The sequence below is a fragment of the Pantherophis guttatus genome, chromosome 2 (genome assembly GCF_059756535.1).
Source record: "Pantherophis guttatus breed Tessera chromosome 2, ASM5975653v1, whole genome shotgun sequence".
Lineage (NCBI taxonomy): Eukaryota > Metazoa > Chordata > Lepidosauria > Squamata > Colubridae > Pantherophis > Pantherophis guttatus.
Window position 1 is genome coordinate 28,724,376 of NC_142064.1, and position 24,461 is coordinate 28,748,836.

General features: G+C 36.0%; 1 protein-coding gene across 1 annotated transcript in view; it reads left to right on the top strand.

Moving 5' to 3' along the window:
- Nucleotides 1-20,593, top strand: part of MAP3K1 (mitogen-activated protein kinase kinase kinase 1) — a 60,224-nt gene extending 39,631 nt beyond the window's left edge. The window contains exons 8-20 of the mRNA XM_034440903.3: nt 330-411; nt 806-983; nt 2,282-2,572; nt 4,366-4,487; nt 5,086-5,177; nt 6,842-7,031; nt 7,747-9,001; nt 11,047-11,199; nt 12,307-12,469; nt 14,207-14,338; nt 15,286-15,428; nt 16,641-16,772; nt 17,621-20,593. Coding sequence (XP_034296794.2) covers nt 330-411; nt 806-983; nt 2,282-2,572; nt 4,366-4,487; nt 5,086-5,177; nt 6,842-7,031; nt 7,747-9,001; nt 11,047-11,199; nt 12,307-12,469; nt 14,207-14,338; nt 15,286-15,428; nt 16,641-16,772; nt 17,621-17,770 — 3,083 coding nt within the window. The 3' untranslated portion in view covers nt 17,771-20,593. The remainder of the gene's footprint in view (nt 1-329; nt 412-805; nt 984-2,281; nt 2,573-4,365; nt 4,488-5,085; nt 5,178-6,841; nt 7,032-7,746; nt 9,002-11,046; nt 11,200-12,306; nt 12,470-14,206; nt 14,339-15,285; nt 15,429-16,640; nt 16,773-17,620) is intronic.
- The last annotated feature ends 3,868 nt before the right edge of the window (nt 20,594-24,461 follow it).

Here is a 24,461-nt window from a genome sequence, read left to right on the forward strand (position 1 = left end):
ACATGCTTTACACTTTTAAAATACAAGGGAGAGTAGAAATATATAAAACATAATGATAATTTTTATAACAGATACAAAAAAAGATCATTATTTAAGTGGGCAGGTACAAAGCCTATGTAGTGCCTATAGAACTGTTAAACATACATTCTCGTGTTGAATTTTTTTGTAAAGATATGGTACTTGTAGTGCCCACATTTATTGCATATGTCTGTTTGTTGTACAGTATAAGTTCTTTGCACATTTCCAAATAACTTCTATTCTAAAATGTTCTTAAGCTACTAACTTGAGAATCCATCTATTTTTCTTTGCGGACTTTGATGCAATTTTAGGGGCAGAGGAATGTAGAAGAAACAAGGAGCCTCTTATATGCCCCCTTTGTAGATCTAAGTGGAGAACACATGATTTCTATAGGTGAGGATTTATTTTATTTGAATTTGTCCGTTTATGAGCAGAGTTAAACATCTAAACATTTAAAAAGCCTCATCAGTCTATTTTCAATTCAAGTTGGTTTATTATAAATGTCTGTGTATAAGCCCTTTCCATCACAATTCCAAATCAGCTAATATGTTTTTATAAGCTACAATAAAATATTGCTTTACCTGAATATACTTTTTAATGAAATACACGTTCATATTTTTGAGCTGAATTAAACCTTGAAGATAACGATATTTTTATTTGCACATTATTTGGGGAAATTGAATTGTGACAAATTGATTAAAATGCAGATCACATTAAATCCTTGATATTTCTAAAAGTTTGAAAATATCTACTCATTTATTTATTTTTTTGTACATTATTTGTTTAGTCATGAATTGCCAAGCCCTGTTGATTCTCCTTCAATTGTTTGTGTGGTCCAGCAACAAACTCAGCAACCTGTAACTGGTTCACCAAGGAGGAATCAAGATAGCAATTTTAACCTTACTCATTATGGAGTTCAGCAAATTCCTTCTGCTTATAAGGACTTAGCTGAGCCATGGATTCAGGTATGCTAAATTTTTAAACCTACTTAAACTATTTTTCTTTTGTCAGGTACAACTTATCACTTTATTTCAGTCTGCACAAATATGTTTGTTGCTGACTATATGCTTTTTGTTTTGTGAATACCTGAGTACATGTTAGTCGTTTTCTCCCAAAGAACTTGCTTTTCCAGATAGTTACAAAATGAGTACACAGCAAATGTCCATGGAAGATGTCAAGACAGTTACAAATAGTCCTTGACTTACAACTACAATTGGGACTAGAAATCCAGGTGTAAATTGTTACAATCGTAAGTTGACGTGGCCAGGTGACTGGAAGTGTTTTTCTTAACATTTTCATTGCAAACTTGTTAAGTGAACACAGTGGCCATTAAGTAAATGCATTGATTCAAATGGCATTTTTTGCAAGAAACTAGCAAAAAAGCCACATATTGCAGTCATGTGACCGTGGAATGTTGTGACAATGGAAAAGTGACCAGTTGCCAAAGCCCGACATACAGTCATGCCCACGGAGCACTGCAACCATTTGCAATGGCTGGGTTGTGAAACATCCATTCCATGATTGTCGTAAGTGACCAGTCATAAGTAATTTCTTCTAAGGCCCTCTGCTGGAGCTCTGTCTGGATGTCCATCTAGACGTGATATGAATAGCTATTGCAGTAAAGCCTTCTATCTTACATCACCAACAGTTGTGATTGCTTTCAGTTGTCAATTTTAAATTTCTTCTCATTTTATTATTAGTCATGTCTAATCATGGTGAACTATTGTTAAGGACTTTGGAGACCTGTAGCTATTCTAATTTAGTTGATGTGCTACTGTGACCAGACGTTACTACAAAATACTTCAAATTGCTTGATAGCAGTGAATTCTTTTTCCAATTCTGGAAGTCTAGAGTCCAAACATAATTTTGAATGGTAGACAACTGCAATAGCCTCATTAATTGTGCCCACCCATGGAGAATGAAAATGAAAATATTTGCATTCTAACTTCAGTCTCTTTAGTCTACTTCAGAGTGTTTTTTAATGAACTAAATTTCTTAGTACATTTTATTTCAGCCTGTCACTGCTTCCTCTTTTTACCAAATAATGTTTAGTGCAATATTCATCTGATCTTGTTAATCTGCATTGCTTCACAATGTATATTGAAAATAAGAATTCTTAAAAACATGCAGTACATCCATTTGTAGTCTATGCCACAAGAATTTCAATGGCTTATCTCAGGTGTACCTGTGCATGTATCCCTAAATATATAATCTCCATCAGGATCTCCTTGTAATGTTGATTTTGTAATGTTGATTTTTTTAGGTATTTGGAATGGAATTAGTAGGTTGCCTGTTTTCTCGAAACTGGAATATACGTGAGATGGCCCTTCGACGTCTCTCCCATGATGTTAGTGGTGCTCTATTATTGGCTAATGGTGAAAGCACTGGAAATTCTGGAAGCAGCAGTGGAAACACCACAAGTCCTGGAACTCTAGGGGCAGCTAATGGGTCATCCCAGACAAATATCTCAGGAGATGTTGTTGTGGAATCCTGCTGCAGTGTACTTTCTATGGTTTGTGCTGACCCTGTCTACAAAGTGTATGTTGCTGCTTTAGTAAGTAATCTATTCTTTTATAACCTTCCTTTCTAAATTCTAAGAATTTAGAAATAGGGCAGCATATTTGAGATATGGATTCTTTACTTGAGATAGAGACCCTCCAAACAAATTGTTAAAAGCAATTCATAGCAATTCTAGAAATATGCCTTTTGCTATTCTCAACTCTGAAATGTATATATTTCCAGACAAAGCCAGTTATTCTAGAATATTTAACTTGAGGCTTAGGGTAAGCTCTCTCAGATAATAAAGGTAAAGGTAAAGATTTCCTCTTTCCAGTTGTGCCCGAGTCCGGGAGGTGGTGGTACTCATCCCTGTTTTTTAGCTGAGGGAGCCAATGTTGTCTGAAGATATTTCAGTGGTCATGTAGCCAGCATAACTATACGCCATGTGCACAGAACACTGTTATTTTCCCATCAAAGTGGTACCTAGTTATCTATTTGCACTTGCATGCTTTTGAAGTGCTAGGTAGGCAAGATCTGCGGCAAGTAATGGAAGCTCACCCTGTCACACCCTGTTGGGTGTGAGCATTTGGTCTCAAACCGGGCTATCAGCTTTCCAGCTGACAAACTCAGCGTCTTAATCGCTGAGCCATCACTCCCTGTTTCTCTCAGATAATAAGATAGCTTAATGCCGATGAGAAATAGGCCCATAGATAGTACAACAGAATTCCAGAGTTTGTTCCATCAGATTCTGTATTCTGTTCATTTTTTTTTCTAGTTTAAATAATTTTACAGCAAGATAGATCTAGAAATCAGGGTCCATACATCAAAGTTTTGATGCTATAATGCTAAATTTGCCATAATGATAAACAATAATGTGAAAATCATTTTAAGCCTGCAATATTTCCTTTTTTATGGGCAGAAGGAAACAGTTAATATTGCACTTAGGACATTAGCTGAACTTGATATCTGGTTTAAAAAAAGTTTTTTATAAGGCAGTATAGAAAATAAACATCCTTAATTGTTACTTTGCCAATTTCTTGAACTTCTTTAAAATATTTTTCCCTGTCCTCCTAGAATGGAAAGAGAACTGGTCTGATCCTCAGAAAATTTCTTATTTTTTTCTAATTAATTATTCTTTATGGCAAGATTCAGACAGCTGCTCAAAGTCATGCAATATTTTTGAATAATTTCCATCCCAACTTTTATATACTGTATTTGTAGAGTGACTTGAGAAGTCTTGTGATATTTTTGCATGTTTATTGTTTTGCTTTTTATGTAAAACACTAAAGAATTGCTACTATAATCATCAAAGACTCACAGTGGCACCAACTTTTCTATTTCCAAATTCTTAGTACAATATTTGAAGTACTCTCGCTGTGCAGTATTGCTGAAACTAGTTCCTTAAATAAGTTGATTTTCAATATTAAGCTGCATGTATATCTGAAAGACACATGTCATTACTTCCTTTTTACTTTAAATGTTATTCAGTTCTTGAATGTATCTTTAGTTTACACATTTGGGAGCAGATTTCTCTAAAAAGTCTGAAAGCTGATCATTGGTTTTGTCCTTTCCTCATGGACTCTTGTAACTTTGCCTCAAGCTATTCCCTTTGGTTTAGCAGATAATGTCAATATTTGTTTGGAATCTCAGAAAAAGGAGCAAATTTTAAATGACAGAGAGGTGTGTTGTTTTACAATTGACAGATTTGTAGACAGAAGCAATTTGTGTATAAAATGTTGTTTGTAAGGTTGGTGTATTTTGCGTTCATCTTTCGGTTGCAGAAATGTATGTGGGGTTTTAAGAAGTAGTGTTTTTAAAAATTTATCTTCCTTTTTTTTTTTTTTTTAGAAAACATTAAGAGCCATGCTGGTATATACTCCCTGCCATAGCCTAACAGAGAGGACAAAACTGCAACAGCTTTTGAAACCAGTTGTGGAAACCATATTGGTGAAATGTGCAGATCCCAACAGGTATAGGCTTTAATCTATTTAAATATTTTAGATTAATGTCTTCAAAATTGTATTAGTTTTATAGTACTGGGACAAATTCAAAGGTGATTTAGCCATTGGTGGATTTGCATGCAGTTCTATTATGAATGCATAACTCGTTGGGGGTGTTACTTGAAACCCTGACAGGATATTTGTGCTGAAAAAGTGAAAACTGTTACCCCCCCCAAAAAAAAAACACTAGAAAGAAGTAATAGGTTAGCACATTATTGTTACCTAATACGGTACTGATATATAACATTAAATTTTTCTGTAGGCATTACTATTAATAAATACTAATAAACCACGATTAAAAAGTTCACGTAGTCCTCAATGTATGACCACAATTGGGACGGAATCACCATTGTTGAACAAAAGAGTCATTGTCATGTGACTACTTTGTTTAATGACTGAGCGTGCAATCCTGGCACACTCTGGTGTGATTGTTCAGCAGTTTTATGGATCTTAACAAAATGAATTACTTTGTTAAGCGAACAGTAACAATTACTTACAATGTATTCAGTCAGCTCTAATAATTATTCATCCTTTTATCTTATAAAATAGAGTCTTCTTCTTTTTACAGCCGCACAAGTCAGCTTTCAGTTTCAACATTGATGGAGATGTGTAAAGGTCAAGCAGGAGAGTTGGCAATTGGTCGAGAAATACTTAAGTCTGGTAAGCTTCATTTTTTTCTTACTTAAGCAACATTACCAATATAGTATAGCACAGTGGTGAAATGTAAAATTTGTTACTACCGGTTCTATGGGCATGGCTTGGTGGTGGTGGGGCTAATGTGACTGAGTGGGCATGGCCAACTTTTTCTACAACCTCTTCGGCCGAAGAGGTTGCAGGAAAAAATGCTTTTAAAAGCCTCTGACGATCAGGTAACTCAGTTGGGATCATCAGAGGCTTTTAAAGGCATTTTTTTGTATATGTGTGTATACATATAAATCTGCCAAATCTATCTGAAACTGCAATTTATTTCAACACATAAAATTTATTCAGCAGTTTAATTTGGTTTTGTAATATTTCTACAGCTCTGTTATTTCTTTCCACCTAAATCAAATTTCACTTAGGCTTTTGAAATTAACAGTAAAACCGGGTGAATGTTAGAGATACTTAAAACTTTAATTGGAATTTGAAAATCTAAGTAAGCAGTAAGCAGTAAGAAGGGCTGGACGTAATTTTTATATCAATTAAATAATAAAGAGCTATTTTAAGAACGCTGTTTGTTAAAAATGTCAATGTAATAGAGATTCGTATATGACTGGCTCAGATATTTGCAAGTTATATTAAGAAATTAAATAAAGCATGGGGTACATTGCTGTCACTAAAGAGGAATTCATAGCAGGAATAGATAGAGATAAAGATGAAAAAGTAAAAGAGAATAGAGTTGACTTTAACGGGAGGAAAGAAGAAAAATGTATAAGCAGCATTCTGTGCATATGCATAACAAGAAACTTAGGAAATAGCATGTTGGTAATTGCAAACATAACAAATTAATTTGCAATAGAAGATGTAATAGGCTATATATATTGTACAGGAAAAAATACAAAAAGAGAGCCATCCTTAGCCAATAGCCATGAAGTACTCACTCTGACCCTACTTCCTTCACCAGATTGTTGCTGTATAAAAAAACAGGAGAGAGAAACAGGAAAAATGTGGGATAAAAATGTAACAAATAAATAAGTGACGTACTGATTTTGAATATAATAAAAAATAATAAATGATGGAGAAAATAAAATCTTGTTGGAATGGATACTGCTCAAAGAATAATAGAATTTAGTAAACAGGCAGAAGAATTTGGAATAAGAATAAAAAAATGAAAGAAAAACAAGTATAAAACAAGTAATGTAATTCGGTGGTGTGATAATTGGAGAACTTGATATGCTTATGGGAATTTTAAAGAATGGTAATGCTAAAATTCTGAGTGATTATGTCTAGATTTATTGAATTCTACATTCTGAATGAACAGCTTTTTAATGTTTTCCTCTCTTTAATATGTAATGGATCATAGCATTAATCATTATAATGGCATTTGTATCTTTGAAATAATTCTGCGATGAGTAACTCTATGCAAGTTTCCAACCGAAGGAATGGCAGTATGGATAAATTCAAATACATCAAATATCTTTTATATTGAGAAGGAGCATTCTGCTCATTACACTTTTTTTTTTTAAAAAACCCAGTGAGTTCAGAAACTCAGAATTAGTTCATAACAACAGGAATTAAAACTAGGTAAAACAACTTTATGTGTAGGAAACTGGCTTATAAGAGACACCAACTGCCAGCTCAAATACTATAATTCCATTAATTCTTTATTTAAACTTTTCTTGCAGGGTCGATTGGCATTGGGGGTATTGATTTTGTCTTAAATTGCATCCTTGGGACACAATCTGAATCAAACAACTGGCAAGCGTTACTTGGACGTCTTTGTCTTATAGATCGATTGCTGTTAGAATTTCCTGGTGAATTTTATCCCCACATTGTTAGTGGAGATATCTTACAAGCTGATGCTATCATTGACAGGTAATAATTTAGAAAAACTTGCTTTTAAAAAGTTGTTCTTTAGCAATTAAAGAATAAAGCGGGCAAGAGATGATGGAAGGATGATTCCTGCTCTGGGTTGCTGTTTTGAACTGTCTTTCCCTATCTCTCTCTCTTTATTCTCTTTCTCTCTTTTCTTTCTTTCTTTCTTTCTTTCTTTCTTTCTTTCTTTCTTTCTTTTTTTTTTTTTTTTTTTTTTTGTAGGCAGATGACATGATTAGAAGTTAGACAGGAAAGAAATAAAAAGCTTTTTAATAGAGGGCAATATGATTAAAAGCTAGAGTAAGAGATAGAAATAAAGGGAATATTAATGTATTACATTTTAGTTGATAAAATGGAAGTAATAATGAGAAATAGGTAGAATAATTGAATAATTATAGATTGTAACCTAATATAAATGTGTATTGTAATGGGAACTTCATAAGTTGATCGAATGTAATAATAATCCTTAATTTGATCAGTTTTGTATGTACTGGAATGTATGGCACCTAGATGCCACAGTGTTCACACATTGATTTGACATTTTTATAAAAAAATTAAAAACTTTTTAAAAAAGTTGTTCTTTAATATCAAAATTCTAGCTGGTTTAGAAAGTCTTATGTTAAAATCTGTCTTTTTTCTCTTGAAATGCTGATGGTTTTTAAAAAGTTATTTCAGAAAAATAAGTGGAAATTAACAGCTTCGTGTTCATTTTTAGGTATGAAAAGCTGTTATCTCTACTGAGCTTTGCGCTGCGGTCAATTGACAACTCCCATTCGATGGTGGGCAAATTGTCCCGGAGAATATTTTTAAGTGCTGCCAGAATGGTTGCAAGAGTACCCCAAGTATTTGTAAAACTGTTAGAAATGTTGAGCATGACAAGCTCAATACATCATACAAGAATGCGTCGGCGATTGATGGCTATAGCAGACGAAATGGAAATTGCAGAAGCCATCCAGTTAGGCATGGAGCAAATGCATTCTGGGGAATGCAGGCATGAATTTGCACAGCCTCCAGTTCCTGATAACTCTCCAGAAACGACGGAGAATACTACTCCAAGTAACACAATCCAGTTAACAGGTAAAAGTGGGAAAGGACTAGATAGTAAAAAGCGAACTGCTACGCCGGAGGACTTTTCTGACATAATGGCTGGTATTTCATTGGGACTTCCTGTTACGGCAGGAACAACGGAACAACCAAAGCCAGCCATTCAAACAAAAAGCAGATCCCCTGGTCAGTGCTTGAACTCTTCTCTCTCACCCTGTCATTCCCAAACCATATTCCCCATTTTGCCTTCCCCCTCTACCCCCTCTGCACCTGCAGGAACTGATATTCCTAAACTCAGATCTCAGGGATTTGTTCCCTGTAAAATACCTTCGGCTTCTCCTCAAATGCAGCGGAAGCTCTCTCTCCAGATTCAAAGAAACTGTGCTGAACAAAAAGAATTGGAAAAGCTTTCCCCTGTTTTTACCCAGGCCAGGCCTCTGCCATTCAGTCATATACATAGGCCAAAGCCATCTCGACCTAAACCGTGTGACGTGAATAAACAGGGGGAAACCTCCAAAAATAGCATGTCACTCAATTTAAATGACACATCACAGTGTGATAATAGTATTAGTACAGCTATACCAAGCGAAGAGACTGTTTTCACCCCAGTGGAAGAAAAACGTAGCCAACTGGATATTAATGCAGAACTCAGTTCTAGTATGGAAGATTTACTTGAAGCTCCAGCCAGTGACGGAACTGTCACGTTCAAGTCTGAAGTGGCTGTCTTGTCTCCTGAGCGTGCAGAAAATGATAACACGTATAAAGACGATGTGAATCATAATCAGAAATGCAAGGAAAAGATGGAAGCTGAAGAAGAGGAAGCTTTAGCTATTGCCATGGCCATGTCAGCATCTCAGGATGCTCTCCCAGTAGTTCCTCAGCTTCAAGTTGAAAATGGTGAAGATATCATAATTATTCAACAGGATGTGAGTATTTGGGGTTTTGCTATTTCTTATTGTTAACTGTTGCACAATGTATTTCTGATAGCATTTTGAAGATCAATCGATTTTGTCTCTAGATATAGCACTGTTTGTAGTGATAGTGATCACAATGTGAGTGCAAGGTTTTGTGGAAATCCCTATTAGAATGCTACGAGAGACTGCAGTAGAAACTGCAAAAAAAGGGGGGGGAACATACCTTTTTTACATAGGTGTATGGATAAAAGGGATGCAGTGGCTCAGTGGCTAAGACGCTGACCTTGTCGATCGAAAGGTCAACAGTTCAGCGGTTCAAATTTCTAGTGCCGCTTAACGGGGTGAGCTCCTGCCAACCTTCTGCCAACCTAACAGTTCGAAAGCACATAAAAAATTCAAGTAGAAAAATAGGGACCACCTTTGGTGGGAAGGTAATAGCGTTCCAGGCGTCTTTGGCATTTAGTCATGCCAGCCACATGACCACGGAGACGTCTTTGGACAGCGCTGGCTTTTTGGCTATGAAACGGAAATGAACACCGCCCCCTAGAATCGGGAACGACTAGCACATACAGCATGTGCAAGGGGAACCTTTACTATGGATAAAAGATAGATGGCATTTATGCATTTATTATTATTATTATTATTATTATTATTATTATTATTATTATTATTATTATTATTATTATTATTATTATTCGAATTTCTATACCGCCCTTCTCCTTTCGGACTCAGGGCGGTGAACAGCCAAAATAAAAACATTTATACATAAATACGATTAAAAATAGATTTAAAATAATTAAATTTGGCCCATAGTTTAAAATTTATCAATTTAAAATCCATATCAAAATTTAAAACCAACCATAAAATCATAAAATCAAGAGAGACCGTTTGTTTACTATTTTATTCCCAATCAAGTGCAACAGTCACTCCCAATGATGTGCAACAATCCTAAGCAATTAAAGCACTCATAGTAATAAAAATATTCATAAAACATTATTCATACATTATTCATAGTAAAAATTCCAAATAAATTAATGTGCTGAATCAACAATAGGTCCTAATAATATTGATCCTTCATGATAAGGTGGACAAAAATGTCAAATGCAGACTGAACATTTGACTGACTGTTGGACCAACCATAATATACATAATTTATATGCCATCCAACTCCCAGCAACTCTAATTGTTCCTCAAAACAAAACAAAAAATCTGGAAGAATTTTGGTGTGTTTTTATAGCAAGTAGGAGAAGGCAGCTGCATATTGTCCCCTCTCTTCTTCAATACTAGTCAACATGCCTCCTAGCCAACATCTTTCCTTCTCTTCCCTGCCTTCACTTCTCAGTCCTAGTGCAGCATATCCCACTCCTTGATCTTCCCAGCATCTTCTCCTCTCAGCTGCAGCTCTTATGTATCTATACCCCTATTTCAGTCAGTACATAGACCAAAATGCTCTAAATGTGCATGTTTAGTTTGAGTTCACACCAAGCCAAAATCAAACATGTATTCTGTGCACAGAATGTGTTGCACACTCCTACTATTGTTAACAACCAAAGGTTTATGTATTCTCTATTAATTTGGTTATTTAAAAAGTTCAGTCACTAAATCTGGGATTTATTTTGGGGAACAAGAATAAGAATCTTAGGTCTATTTTGTACATTTTACAGTGAAACAGTATTTAATTTCTTGGCTATTATGATCTCTAGACATTTCCAGTTAATAGAACGCAGATGTTTATGACTGAACGTCTTCTATTCTGTGAGAGACATGCATGGTGTGAGTTCTAAAATGTCGGATGATCATCTCATTTATCATAGATAATTATTGTGGTCTATTTTACCTCAAATATATGTCTGCATATGTCCTAAAAATTCTTTTTTTTTCCTTAAATTGTTGAGTGGGGCAGGTCTCAGTTAGACAACCTGTGAGCTTAAAGAAATGCTTATGCTGTTTGCGTATTATAAATAGAGGCTTCAGATGTTTGTTTTAAGAATACATTAATCCTTTTTCCACCTAAATTTCAAAGGATTACATTATCATATCTTTTATTTAATTTGCAGACACCAGAAACCCTGCCTGGGCATACCAAAGCAAAGCACCATTACAGGGAAGACAATGAATGGCTTAAAGGTCAACAGATAGGCCTTGGAGCTTTTTCTTCTTGCTATCAAGCTCAGGATGTTGGCACTGGGACATTAATGGCGGTGAAACAGGTAAAAAGATGCTCGTGAATATTTTGAAAGTACTTGCTGAATGAATATTTGGAAAATAATATTAAGATGTGCCGAACAGGCACAAACATATATAGAGGTATTTTATCATTAAACGATCATTTTTCCCCTCTGTGGACTTGTGAAATTCCTTTTTAAAAGACTCATGTAATAACTATTGTAAAAACAGTCATAAAATCAAGTCAGGTCACATGTTGAGCTGTTTAACAACAAGCACAATGATGTACAACCAAAATTCCAGACTCAATTTTGGTCATAAGTCAAGGGCTACATGTATTCTTATATCATAGTGCTACAAGAATTATTTCATTTTTTCCCCCTTCCCTTGCAGATCCCACAAATATTTCTCCATTGTTCTTGATGTCCCTCTAATTATCAAAGCCTATACCAGTATATTGTTCTCCTAACTATTTGTTGCAAATGGGGGGGGGGGGGACACACCAAAAGTAGGGTGTAGAATTGATTAATATTATCTTTTTTATCTGTTGGAAGCACTTGTTGAATTGAGTATCACAATTGTTATGACTTTAAAATGGGATGCATAGCATGTTGGATACACACACAGTTTCAATATCACAATGTAATTTTTTTTATTACTCTAGGGAAAGAAGTATATACAATTGATTTGAATTTTGTCACAATAAAATATTAGTAACAGCAGCAAAAATAGCAGGTATTCAGGATTGTTATATATGTTGTACAGTTGTACAACTTTTTTTAGTCCAAAGGTTGCACTCATTCTTTCAGTGATATTCAAAAAGCTATGTGTGAGACCAGGATGAAATTAAATATAATTTAAAAAATTCCTTCAAATGATTGCTATTCACACACACATATACAAGTGTATATGTACATATTCCCTTTTCTTTCACAGTCTGGCAACAATTCTGAAAGCCTCTAGGAACCTCATGTAATCTCTGGGTGCACATTCTGCACTCTGACCTAGTGATATCATTCAGGATATCATACTTTGAATCTTTTCCTTCAAATAGTTCAACATGGAATCTGATCTATTTACAACAGTGACAGTTGCTACTTTTCCTGCTTATGGAATTGTTGAATCAAAAGCTGACATGTTTTATGAAACAGGTAACATATGTCAGGAATACATCATCTGAGCAGGAAGAAGTGGTGGAAGCCCTGAGAGAAGAGATAAGAATGATGAACCATTTGAATCACCCTAATATCATTCGAATGCTAGGTGCTACATGTGAGAAAAGCAACTACAACCTGTTTATAGAATGGATGGCAGGTATGTATGCCAAAATGTATCTCCTAGTAAGTGTCTCCCACTCACAATTCTGTGGCATTAGAGTTAAGTTTAGGGGTTTCTCATTGAATTCTAGGTCTGTGTCAGCCCCACCAGGTAGACTATCAATTTCACAGGAAGGATAAAGCTACTTTTATTGGGCATGGCTACAATAACAGAATCTTGCAAATCTGATTGTGCTGTATCTCCTGTTCTTATAAACGTGTGTGTGTGGGGGGGGGGTGTCTCAGCCTCTTCCACATTTCTGTTTGCTATGGATTTAATATCTTAAGAGCCGCAATGGCTCTTAAGATACTAATATCTAATATCTTAAGTGCATGGTGGCGCAGTGATTAGAATGCAGTACTGCATGCTACTTCTGCTGACCGCTGGCTGCCTGCAATTTGGCAGCTCGAATCTCACCAGGCTCAAGGCTCAAGGTTGACTCAGCCTTCCATCCTTCCGAGATCAATAAAATGAGATTGTTGGAAGCAATATGCTGACTCTAAACCGCTTAGAGAGGGTGTAAAGCACTGTGAAGTGGTATATAAGTGTAAGTGCTATTGCTATTGATATCTTAAAGTTGTAAATAATTTTGGATTAGGATTTCTCCAAAAGTTATCTCGTCCCTTATGTAGGAGGATAGCATTGTTTTGGACAATAGTTTCTTGGAGGAAAATTTTGAGTCCCTCTTCATCATTTTTTATTTATATTTTATCTTTCTGGGTCTCTCAATTTCAATGATTCTGGACAGTTGAACATACAAGTAAAAAAAAAAACCCCAAAAAACCCCCCAAAAGTAGTGACAGGCAGAAACTTCATTTTGCTCATTAACCAATAAAAACATGTTAAATGAAACAAACAAGCAAAATTAACCTCTTGCATCAAAAGTTATGCATGGAGATAAAAACAGACACCCAACTCCCCTATCACTCTTACACAAGACCTGGGGGAAAGAGCCTATTTTTAATTTACTCAATTTCTGTAGCCACCTATGTCAATCCAATTGAGTAATCCTCATTTGAAAGTCTGTAAGGTGGGGAATCATTCTGGTCAGTTTCAGCACAGCCTGATTTAGCATGAGCAGCTGATTGGCGGTTGGATCTGCCTCCTGGAATACTGCCTATTAGCTGTTCCAGGCTGCGGGGATTTCTACCGCCCATTGCCACTGCCACCTATTGCCACCTCCATGCCTCCCATTTTCAGCCTCCACACATCCTGTTTTTCAGCCTCCATGTGCCCCGTTTTTGGCCTCCGCATGCCCCATTTTCAGCCCGTTCCAGGCAGCAGTGATAGGCGGCAGCGGCAGCAATCCCTACCGCCTGGAATGGGCTGAAAATGGGACGCATGGAGGCCGAAAATGGAACAGCTGATAGGTGGTATTCCGGGAGGCAGATTCAACCGCTAATCAGCTGATCGTGTTAAATCAGGCTGTGCTGAAGCTGACCAGGCTGTTTGCCATTGCTGCAAAGAGGCAAATTGCTAGGAGGCAGAAGCCGAAGGATGGGGGCTGGCAGGGGCTTCGGCAACATTCCCTTTACAAGACACACAGAGATTTCCACCCTCTTTTAGGGGGCAGAGTATGTCTTACCGAAAAATACTGTAAATATAAGGAAGCCAAAGGGAATTCATTGAAAGCCCTTAGAATTCCTTTCCTGCCTGATAGATCAAATTTTGTAACTGTTTTAAGTTGCTGTTTTCAAATAGTCAACCTGGATAAAATATACTCCTGTTTTTCAGGAGGATCTGTTGCTCATTTGTTAGGTAAATATGGAGCCTTTAAAGAGTCTGTAGTTGCCAACTACACAGAACAGTTGCTCCGTGGCCTGGCTTACCTTCATGAAAATCAGATCATTCACAGAGATGTCAAAGGTAGGATCAATGTTACTATAGCTAAACATTTACACATTGCCAATCAATGAGCCATCTAATGGGAATAGTTATTTTTAGTTCATTCATCACTATCTAGTTCCATTCTTTAAATTGTTGGCAGATGTTAATTTGCCACAATGTGTTTAGCTATTGTGGTATCATTGCTTGTGTAATGTTCAGTACTTGTTTCTCTTCATCTTGGATTATGTTAAAATAAAGTCTGTTGAAAAGAACTAATTTTTTGAATATTTACATGATATGGAAGATATCCCAGTAGTTCTCTGGAGAAATTATCTTCAAAAAATATTCTTGATGTGTTACTGAAAGCACAAGATAAGTAGGATTTTATGCTGCCAGGCACAGTGCTAACTTTTCTTAGGTTATATATTATTCTATGTGTAATCATCTATAAGATAAATATTTATATATAAAAGACAAAGGCAGAGCTCTGACTTGCCATCCACAGAGAACTTGCTTAGAAATGAAAAAAATATTCACATTGTATTTTTTAATATTTCAAAAGCTATTGGATACCTACTTTATTTTATTTTTTAGTTTTAATATTCTATTTGTGTTCTGAAAACAAAATATATATTGTATTTAGTTGTTGCTTTCTTACTATTTCTTTTAACTTAGAAATTATAATAAAATTTGGGAACATCTCTAACAGACATGTAACAGCAATTTTAAAAAAGCCTTCAGTCTATAACTATTGAAGTATCCAAATTGTTATTCTGTCCTTTGATTCTAATTTATTGTATAGTCCATTATTATTATGCTAACTTATATATATATAATTCAACAATGTAGACTGCAACATATATTTAAATTTACTCCAGAATTTAGTTCATTGAATAAAGAAAAATAGTACTTTTTTTTTCATTTTCTACCACAAGTGTACTTGCATTTCTTTCATCACTTAATTGCATTTCTAATAATGCCAACAGGTGCCAACTTGTTAATTGATAGCACAGGTCATAGGCTAAGAATTGCTGATTTTGGAGCTGCAGCTAGATTGGCATCAAAAGGAACTGGTGCTGGAGAATTTCAAGGACAGTTATTGGGGACTATTGCATTTATGGCACCAGAGGTAAGATTTCATCTTGGGGAAAAGGGATATTAACAACTTTTAACTTAACCTTTCTTTAATTCCATGTAACACTAATTTGGGAGAGCACATTAATATGAGAAGATCCTTATTTGATCAAGCCAAAATCCAATTCCATGATTCCCACAAAGGCCAACCAGCCACCTATTTCAAAGAAACTCACAAGAACTGATTGAAGTAGTTCCCATTTTTGCCCTCTCAATATTCAGAGTTTGACTTTGAATAATTTAACGTTCATCAATCACCTATGGCAGAGGTGAAGAACATGGCTGGCCCAGGAATTCTGGGAACTGAAGTCCCCAAGTCATAAAAGGGCCATAGTTTCCCACCCTTGGCCTAAATATTGGGACATTATCCAAAGACATATGCATAATTTGTAGGGCAATACCAGCCATAATCATATCCCAGTATCCTTGCTCAGTTTTTTCTTAACTTGAAATAGTTAATGACCTTGTCACCATAGTAATATGAAATGGTGACCCAAATCAGGAAGTTGCATCTACATTTTCAGTCATTTATCTCATGCCTTCTCTTATGTATGTAGGTACAAGGTTCTTTCATTGTCAGTTTGAAAAGCATCTTCCCCATTATAATATTAGTGGACCAGCCTGATATGTGATGATATGTGAACCCTCCTTTAAGAACAAGCTACAAGTGAGCAATGCTGCTCGTGTTTTAAGAAACATTGTTCTGGAAATAAATAGCAAAATACCTTGACTTGTCTGCCCTAATAGCACTGGCATTTTCTTTCTTTGCTGTCAAGCAGAGTTCATGTTAGACAGCTGCTCTTAAACAAAGAATTGCTAAAAATACATAAATGATTAATGCACTTTGGGAACCACAAATAGTCCTCTATTTCCACGTTCTCTTCAAAGAAAGTTAATAGGGCCACTGGTCTCACAGGAACAAGTATTTAATTTTCATGGGATTTTTAAAATATAGCAAAAGCTGAAGAAAATCTATAAAGTTGACATTTATGCTCTGATCTGGAATTTGCAAGGGTTAATTGTAAGAGTAATGTTTTCAGGAACAGTGTTTTATGGATACTGAAATAAAGCAATATCTTGTGACATTTTATGATGGCATCCTACTATTTTAGACTAATCTCATGATAAAGCGTTTTACACTGTTTTTTTTTAAAAGGTGCTCCATTGATGAATCAAAGTTAATCTCATTTATTTTTTTCTCTCTTAGGTGTTGAGAGGCCAACAATATGGCAGGAGCTGTGATGTGTGGAGTGTTGGCTGTGCTATTATAGAAATGGCTTGTGCTAAGCCCCCCTGGAACGCAGAGAAACATTCCAATCATCTTGCTTTGATATTTAAGGTAAAATGATCCATAAGAGAAAAGGTGTAAAGCCTATAGTTGAGGAAATGCACTGAGAGCTTCTTCCATTCAAAGGCCACTGACATGCCCAAGAATGCAGTGTAAATGTGTCATTAGAACTTGAGAGTATAGGAATTTGCAGCAGATAGCTGGATTAGGCTAAATGATAACCATGCACACAAACTAAAGGATGTGAAGAACATTATATATCCTTTTCAAAGGGTGATTAGGGATCTCTTATATTTTGAAAGCATTCTCTCAGTTTGAGAAACATTTTCTGTAATAGCCACATCATATGCAAGGTATCCTAATTTATTATTTCATTTTTAAAAGGGTATGAATACATTCCAGTGGTTTAAAAAATAGCTGTTAAAAAGAAAAGCAGAGCAAATATATTTTCTTTCCTTCTTGCCTAGTGTGTCTCAGGGATTAATTACTGAACAGTCTGAAAATCTGTTGCAAAGTATGCATATATCCTCCACCATGGACACATATATTTATAGTGTCAATATATAGTCAGTTCTCATAATTTTCGGTAGTTCTGTTCTATAAATTGCCACAGACACTGAAGTTGTGAATACTGAAACCTCAGTTGGGAAGAGCGTCAATTTTTTTCTGTTTTGCATGTCCACAAATCATTGCAAAAGACCATAACTCTTGATTTTGTGGTTACAAATAAATTTTAGAAAGTAGGCGAATTCATAAATATGGAATCTGCAAATAATGAGAATCAACTTAATAAACTTAATGTGTACATTGTCAGCAGTGAAAATACTAAGATGCTCTGCAGAATATAATCTGTTGTTTTGGGTTTTTTTGTGTAATTATTATTTTCTGTTTAATTGTAGATTGCTAGTGCAACTACAGCTCCAACAATCCCACTGCATTTGACTCCAGGCTTAAGGGATGTGGCACTTCGATGTTTGGAGCTCCAACCTCAGGACAGACCCCCAGCAAGGGAGTTGTTAAAACACCCTGTCTTTCGCACTATGTGGTAGTTGTAGAAAACTGCGGGTACACTGAACTTGATGCTACTGAAAATATAAAGTGCTGGTCTTCCTGTGCAGGTTTGCATAGCAATGTATATTAATTGCTATGCCGGCCTTAATTATATGTTTTGAGGACTTGAGGTCAGTAGAGGACCTATATGTATGTGACTGACAAATCGAGATCTTGACATAAATTCAATATATAACATTTCACAAATTGTGCAGAAATATGTAAACTGTGCCTTTCTCAAAGATGTGTCTGTTCATGAACAGAGAAGCAATTCCTCTTTTAGATCTGCATGATTATTTAGTGGAAAACGTGATTTTTTAAAAAAAACTTTTATTTTAAAGCATTTCTTCAGCAATATTAGCAGTTGAGTGGCTAAAGAGCCATTTAAAAATGCATCACTTTTTTTTCAGAACATGCAAATTCAACAATCCATTTTAAAGAAAGTTTGTGTCTACATTATGGTGAAGCTTGTTCTTTATGTGGAAAAAGAAAATTTGGATAGTTTTAAAATCACCTCTTTGCCTGCTTTAGAGTCACTAAGTATGGCAGCTGTGGTTGATTTACTTACTATTAGTCTTGTAACTGTCCTTTGGAAGTTACCACTGTGTAGTTTCATTTTATCTTTTCTTCACATTCAGGGAAAAATGTTTTTAAAAGAAACCCAAATAGCTAGAATTAAGTTCAAGCTAAATATTGCTGGACAACTTACTGTAAAAGAATATGGTTAAAATTGGTTTGAAACCTGCAATAAAATGCTGCCCTTAAGTCAGTGTTTTTAACAAGACGTATTATTGGGGTAGGAGTGCACAAGTTTTTTTGAATAACAGAACTTCATAGCCAAGGACCAAGTGAATGTTCTGTTTTGAAGCCCTTTTTAATATCACAGCTCATGGTAAAATTGTGGTAGAAAGGAGTATTGTGTCATACTGCCTTCTGATACCCAACTTCTATTCTATTTAAAGCTGAAGCTTTAAATTCAGCCTTACTCTTAGCATTGCATTATGTTTGCTGTTTTTCCTGCTGTTTTCCTTATGCCATTTGTCATCTTTTTACTGGGGCTGTGCTCTGATTTGGCGTGAACCCATTCAGATAAGGAGAAATGCATCATGGGCACTTGTAAAGAGTCAAGCCTGAAACCCCCAGAAGTAGTTTTTATGAACTGTGACTTTATCCCCACATTAACAGCCTTTCCTGAAAAGAGAATCCTATTTTAACTAAAACAAAAAGCAGGACAGGGCATTGTTGCTTAAGGTATTAAGGTGTCTTCCCTTAATAACAAATTGAGAGGTTCCAAAATTGGGAATGAGTCAGTGGGCATGCCATTGCAGCAATACGGGACAGAAGAGACACCTTGTCTCACAACAAGCTGACCGTGTGGCCTTGAAACATGATCCTTGCACAGCCCCATCATTTACAATTTGGATTATGGCAGGGTGGAAATATGAAAAATAAATACATAATAGTTGATAATTAACTTATTGGGAACTATTTTTTAAAATGGAAAAGAGCCATTTAAAAAGTTGTGTTTAAATTTTTACGCAATGAAATTAAATAGCTTTGAAGAAATATTTTTGCACCAAGGATGCAGAACTTTGTTGTTGTTTTTTTAACAAATGTGTCATTGATGATTTCAATGGCAGGTTTTTAAATTCTGATGAATGGGATATTGAAGGAAAATGGCAGCTTTTCTTTTACTTTCTGGCAATTTTTTTGAAGTAAAGTTTTGATTGTGTTTAATCAACTTTTGTTAAAATAACTGTTCCAATTTTAACTCTTCAGAAGCCAGTTGAAATATTGATCAGAAATTGGTTATGATCAAAGGCTCAGGACAAACTTGATAAGCTATAATACTGTACAATTTAGGCAATGTACAATTTTTAAAAATTGGAAACAAAGTTAATGGAGGTTTACACAATGACCATGCTAAAGTTAATCAAGAGCAATGTCATTAAAGGTGGATGTGTATTTCTTCTTGAAATGTTACATTCCTTTGCTTTTTTTTTTCTTATTATTATTGGGAGACTTTGAAGAGTTAAAAAAATCTAAATGTGAAGTTTTGTAGCTTTGTTTGTATTTGACTTGTTTCTTGACAGTTTAGAATTTGTCTTTATTCCAATCATGTTTTTTTTAAGTTTCTTCTGTGCAAGCTTTAAAGGATGCACTCTTGCCAATTCATGTACTGGAAGATCGCTTGTCAGATAAATACAACTTTGGACTTAAATGTCAATTATATAAACTGACAAACCTCAGCTAATCAGTATTATCCTTGTAGATCACCATGTCTTTACATATCAAACTTGGACCACCTCTAGGTGTCTAAAAGCATTCTTCGAGTTTGTTTGCATTTTCCTCCGCTTGCTGGTAATTGTGTTTTTAAATGCAGATGTGATGTAATCTTATTTTCTTTGGATCAAAGCTGGATTGAAAATTGTATTATGTAATTATTTTTGTGCTCTTAATGTTATTTGGTACCTAAGTTGTAAATAACGTCTACTGCTGTTTATTCCAATTTCTACTACCTCAGGTATCCTATAGATTTTCTTCTACCAAAGTTCACTTTCACATTGAAATTATATTTGCTATGTGACTGATTCCTAAGAGTTCCAGGGCTTAAGGGCTAACTTCTTAGCACCTTACTGTGCAAGTAAATTTTAAAGATCTCTGGGTTAAGAAAATTTGGCTTCATTATATTCTTTTGTTATTTTAAATATATCAAGATATTTTAATTAAAAGTTTTTACCCCTTTGAACCAATTTTATAGTATAATTTGTACCTATTTTGGTGGTTTTGTCTTTATAGTAAATAAAAGATTTTGGACAAAACTTGTCCTTTTTTGATGGCAATTACCTTGACTTTATTACTTCCTGGAATTACTGCATTACATGTATTTTCCTTTAAGCAAACAAGATCTTGTCACCTGTTATGTGGTCTGAAAAATGCCTGCAAGTAAGGATGTCATTGTTTCTGTTTCTTGGTTTTAGAAACAGTTTGTATTTGGAATTATAACTGCTATAACAAAAATCTATAACTGATTTATCTACATATTCCTGTAGGGCAAGGGTAAGGATTCTTAAAGCTTTCAAACCCATCAATGAATGTGATAAATTAAAAACTACTGATTTTGTTGGGGTTGCAGCTTTATAAAATTATATTTTTAATGGAAATTGTGAACTTGCTTTAGTTTTTCATAATTCTTGGAATTTGGATTTTATTTTTTAAGACTACCATGCTCATTCTTGTTCCATATTTATTTTAGATTGAAATTTGCTCTTTATAAAAGTAACTGCAGAAAATTCAGACTTTGCTGCTGGCTCATCCTTGCAGCGTGGGAACAAATTCTAAGATCAATTCAGCTTTGAGTATACATCTGATGGACCTGCGAGATCTCACCTATGGCTATAGCTTCTAGACAAATTAGCTTCCCTATAAGATTGTATTCAACCTATCCTTCCCTCTGTACCTACACAAGTTCTAACCAGAAAAAGGTCCTGTTTAGTGCTTTCCATTTCAGTTGTGTTAATGTGGCCTTGAAGCGCAAAGCCCTCATATCCTATGTCTATAGCAGAATCTCCAAGCATTGAGGAGAGGGGAAACCATGGGGGCACCTCTTTCATAAAGAATGAAAAAGCTACTTTGCAGCATTTGCTGTTTCTCACATAGATAGCAGCAGATTAGTTAAAAGGTCTTGGCAGCAACATTCTGTCAGAAGGCACCCAGTGCCAAGTACCATTTTACACATTTCTCATCTCGGTTGTAAGGTCAGCCTGTGGAATAGCATCCTCCAGAGACCTACGGTATATGGCTCCCATCCCAATGATATTCAGAAAGTCATTGGAAACCTGGCTATTATTCTCCAAGGGCTTGAAGTAGAGTGGTTGTTGAGTCTTTATGCAAAATGTTCTTATGTATAGTTTGTCTTCTGGATGTATGATTTGTATCTGTTTTTATTGTTTGATGGTTTGTAACTCTAAATTACCAGAGCTGCTTTAAGAGTTGTGTGGCTTTAATTTGAAAGCCAGTAGTTCTTGGCTTACAACCACATTTTGGACTGAAATTTCAGTTTGCAATCTTAAGTCAAGACAAGTCAAGTCAAATGGACCTGATTTTGCAGCCATTTTTATGGTACTTATAAAATGAATTCCTCTGGTTGTTAAGCAAATCACATGGTCATTAAGTGAATCCAGTTTCCCAATAAATGCTTTTTAGTCAAAAACCAGTTTAAAAAATGTTGCAAATTGTGGTCACGTGACCATATGCTGCTGTCACTAGTCCAAAAGGTGAGCCACTGGTGAGAAGTGCCCAAATTGTGATAATGTGACCATGAGGGTGGTGTGAGTGAGTGTGACTACAGGTCATAAAACACTTTTTGTGAGACTGTCGTAGTAGCTATGAATCATCATTGAACAAACAGTTGTAAATCAAGGATTATCTGTATATAAATAAAGCTGCTGAAGGCAAACCGGGAAGGGGGAGGGATGCTTACTCTGTTTGGCCACCTAGTGGGATTATAAAACTGCCAGGACTATCAGCTCCAGATGACTGGAGGGTGACCAAGGGGCCAGGAGACCACAGCAGTGCTGAGGAGGATTGTCCTTGGCTTCTTGAAGGAGTGTCCAAGAGGTGTCATGATTTTTCAGCAAAGGAGCCCCTTTATGACCAGTCACCTTTCTCTCAACTTTGCCCAAAGGCTGCTTGAATCCTACTGATGACAGGCAACCTCTTCCTGCACACATGGTACCTACCAAGTGAGACTGAGTCATCTTTTACATACAACACAGTCCAAAGCACTGGGAAGGAGGGGGGGGTACAGACGGACGGACAGTTGAAGTCAACAAATGCAGAAGGCAGAATCTGTGGCAACCAACTAATTTCTCTACTCAAGGGTCTGGGAAGCCAAAAAGGGCATGCCTGTCACTCTTCAGCATCCCTCCAGATAGTGACTTCTGGCTCTAAAGGCTTTTTTACACAGGAGGAAAGCAGAGAGTGCAGCTCTGGCTTTTGTGAATATCTCAGATGTGTGACTCATACTTTATGAAATAATTTGCCAACCATTTTCATTGTTTATTGAATTAGATTTCCACAAAACATATCTGTGCCCACAATCATTGCTATCCTAACTAAGTGAAAAGCTGGAAGGCAGCATCATATGAGATCAACTCAATAGGCATTGACTGGTTATGTGCCTTCAAGTCAGTGTCAACTCTTAACAACTACATAGATTTTCCTTGCATCAATATCTGCCCGTAACTTGGTCTTTCAAGTTTCCCAATGCCTTGTAACCACCACCACCACTGGTTCAACCACCCTGCCATTAATTCTCTTTCCTTGGACCTTTCCCTGTTTCTTTGCTTCCTTTTCTGTTAAAATATGGAGGGAAACTATCCCTTTATTATTTATGACTATATTCATTCAATTTTTACCTTCAGTTCGCAGAGGCTTAGAATCTCAACAAAATGTATATTTTAAGAATACTGTATCAAAAAGAAAACAAAATCAGAAAGCAAACAAAATGAAAAAACAAGGAAATATCTCTGAAACACTTTGATTTTTTAAAAGTTTCATGAAAGCTAATGGTGGAAAACTGGGAGGCTATATAATCGTTTTAAATAAATAAAATAGTTAATTAACTGGTTGATTAAATGATTACAGTAAAAAGTTGATCGAATTTCAAGGGGCAGGAAGTTTCATAGTATCTGCTCCACTACAAAAAGGAAAAAAAAGGTTTGTGGGTCTTCATTCTCTTATTTGATTGAAAGGGGGAACTACAGGTAATCCTTGATTTATGACCATAATGGAAACCAAAATTTCTGTTAAGTGAGAAATTTGTTAACAGAGTTTTGCCCCCATTTACAACCTTCCTTGCCACAGTTGTTAAGTGAATCACTGCAGTTGATCAGATAGTAACCCGGTTACTAAGTGAATCTGGTTTCCCCATTAACTTTGCTTGTCAGACGGTCGCAAAAGGTGATCCACATGACCTTGGGACACAGCAACAGCCATAAATATGAACCAGTTGCCAAGCATCCACATTTTGATCCCATGATTATGGGGATGTTGCTAAGATTGCAACTATGAAAAATGTTGTAAGCCCCTTTTTTGAGGGTCGTTGTAAACTTTAGTCACTAAATGAACTGTTGTAAATCGAGGAATACCTGTACAAAAAGGTTCTCATTAGTTCAACATTCGAAAAACCAGGATTTTAACTCATCAACTTTCCTGCCAGTCTGACTAGGTGGCTCAGTGGCTAAGACACTGAACTTGTCGCTCAGAAAGGTCGGCAGTTCAGTGGTTCGAATCCCTAGTACAGGTCTCCTGTGTGAGCAGGGGGTTGGATTAGATGACCTCCAAAGTCCCTTCCAACCCTGTTACTGTTAATAAGACAACAGTTCTATGAGTCAGTCGCGGCTGGCTGTTGCTAACGAGCTCTCATAATCGCTACGACCAACTCTCGACTACGGCCTCCTGTGACCAACACTGCTCACAGGAGGCCTGACCGCCCAAGCCTTTAACGTGAAACCAAGTATTCCGCTCCTAAGTAAGCCTGCAAACAAAGAGCGGCAATTGTTGCCCACCATTCGGATCTGCCCCAGATTTTTCCCAGACAGGCACAGAAACCAGAGCGCAAACTTGCTACCCGAGATGGCCAGCATCCCCGCTCTCAAACACGTCCCGGGAAACTCTGCCCTTGTC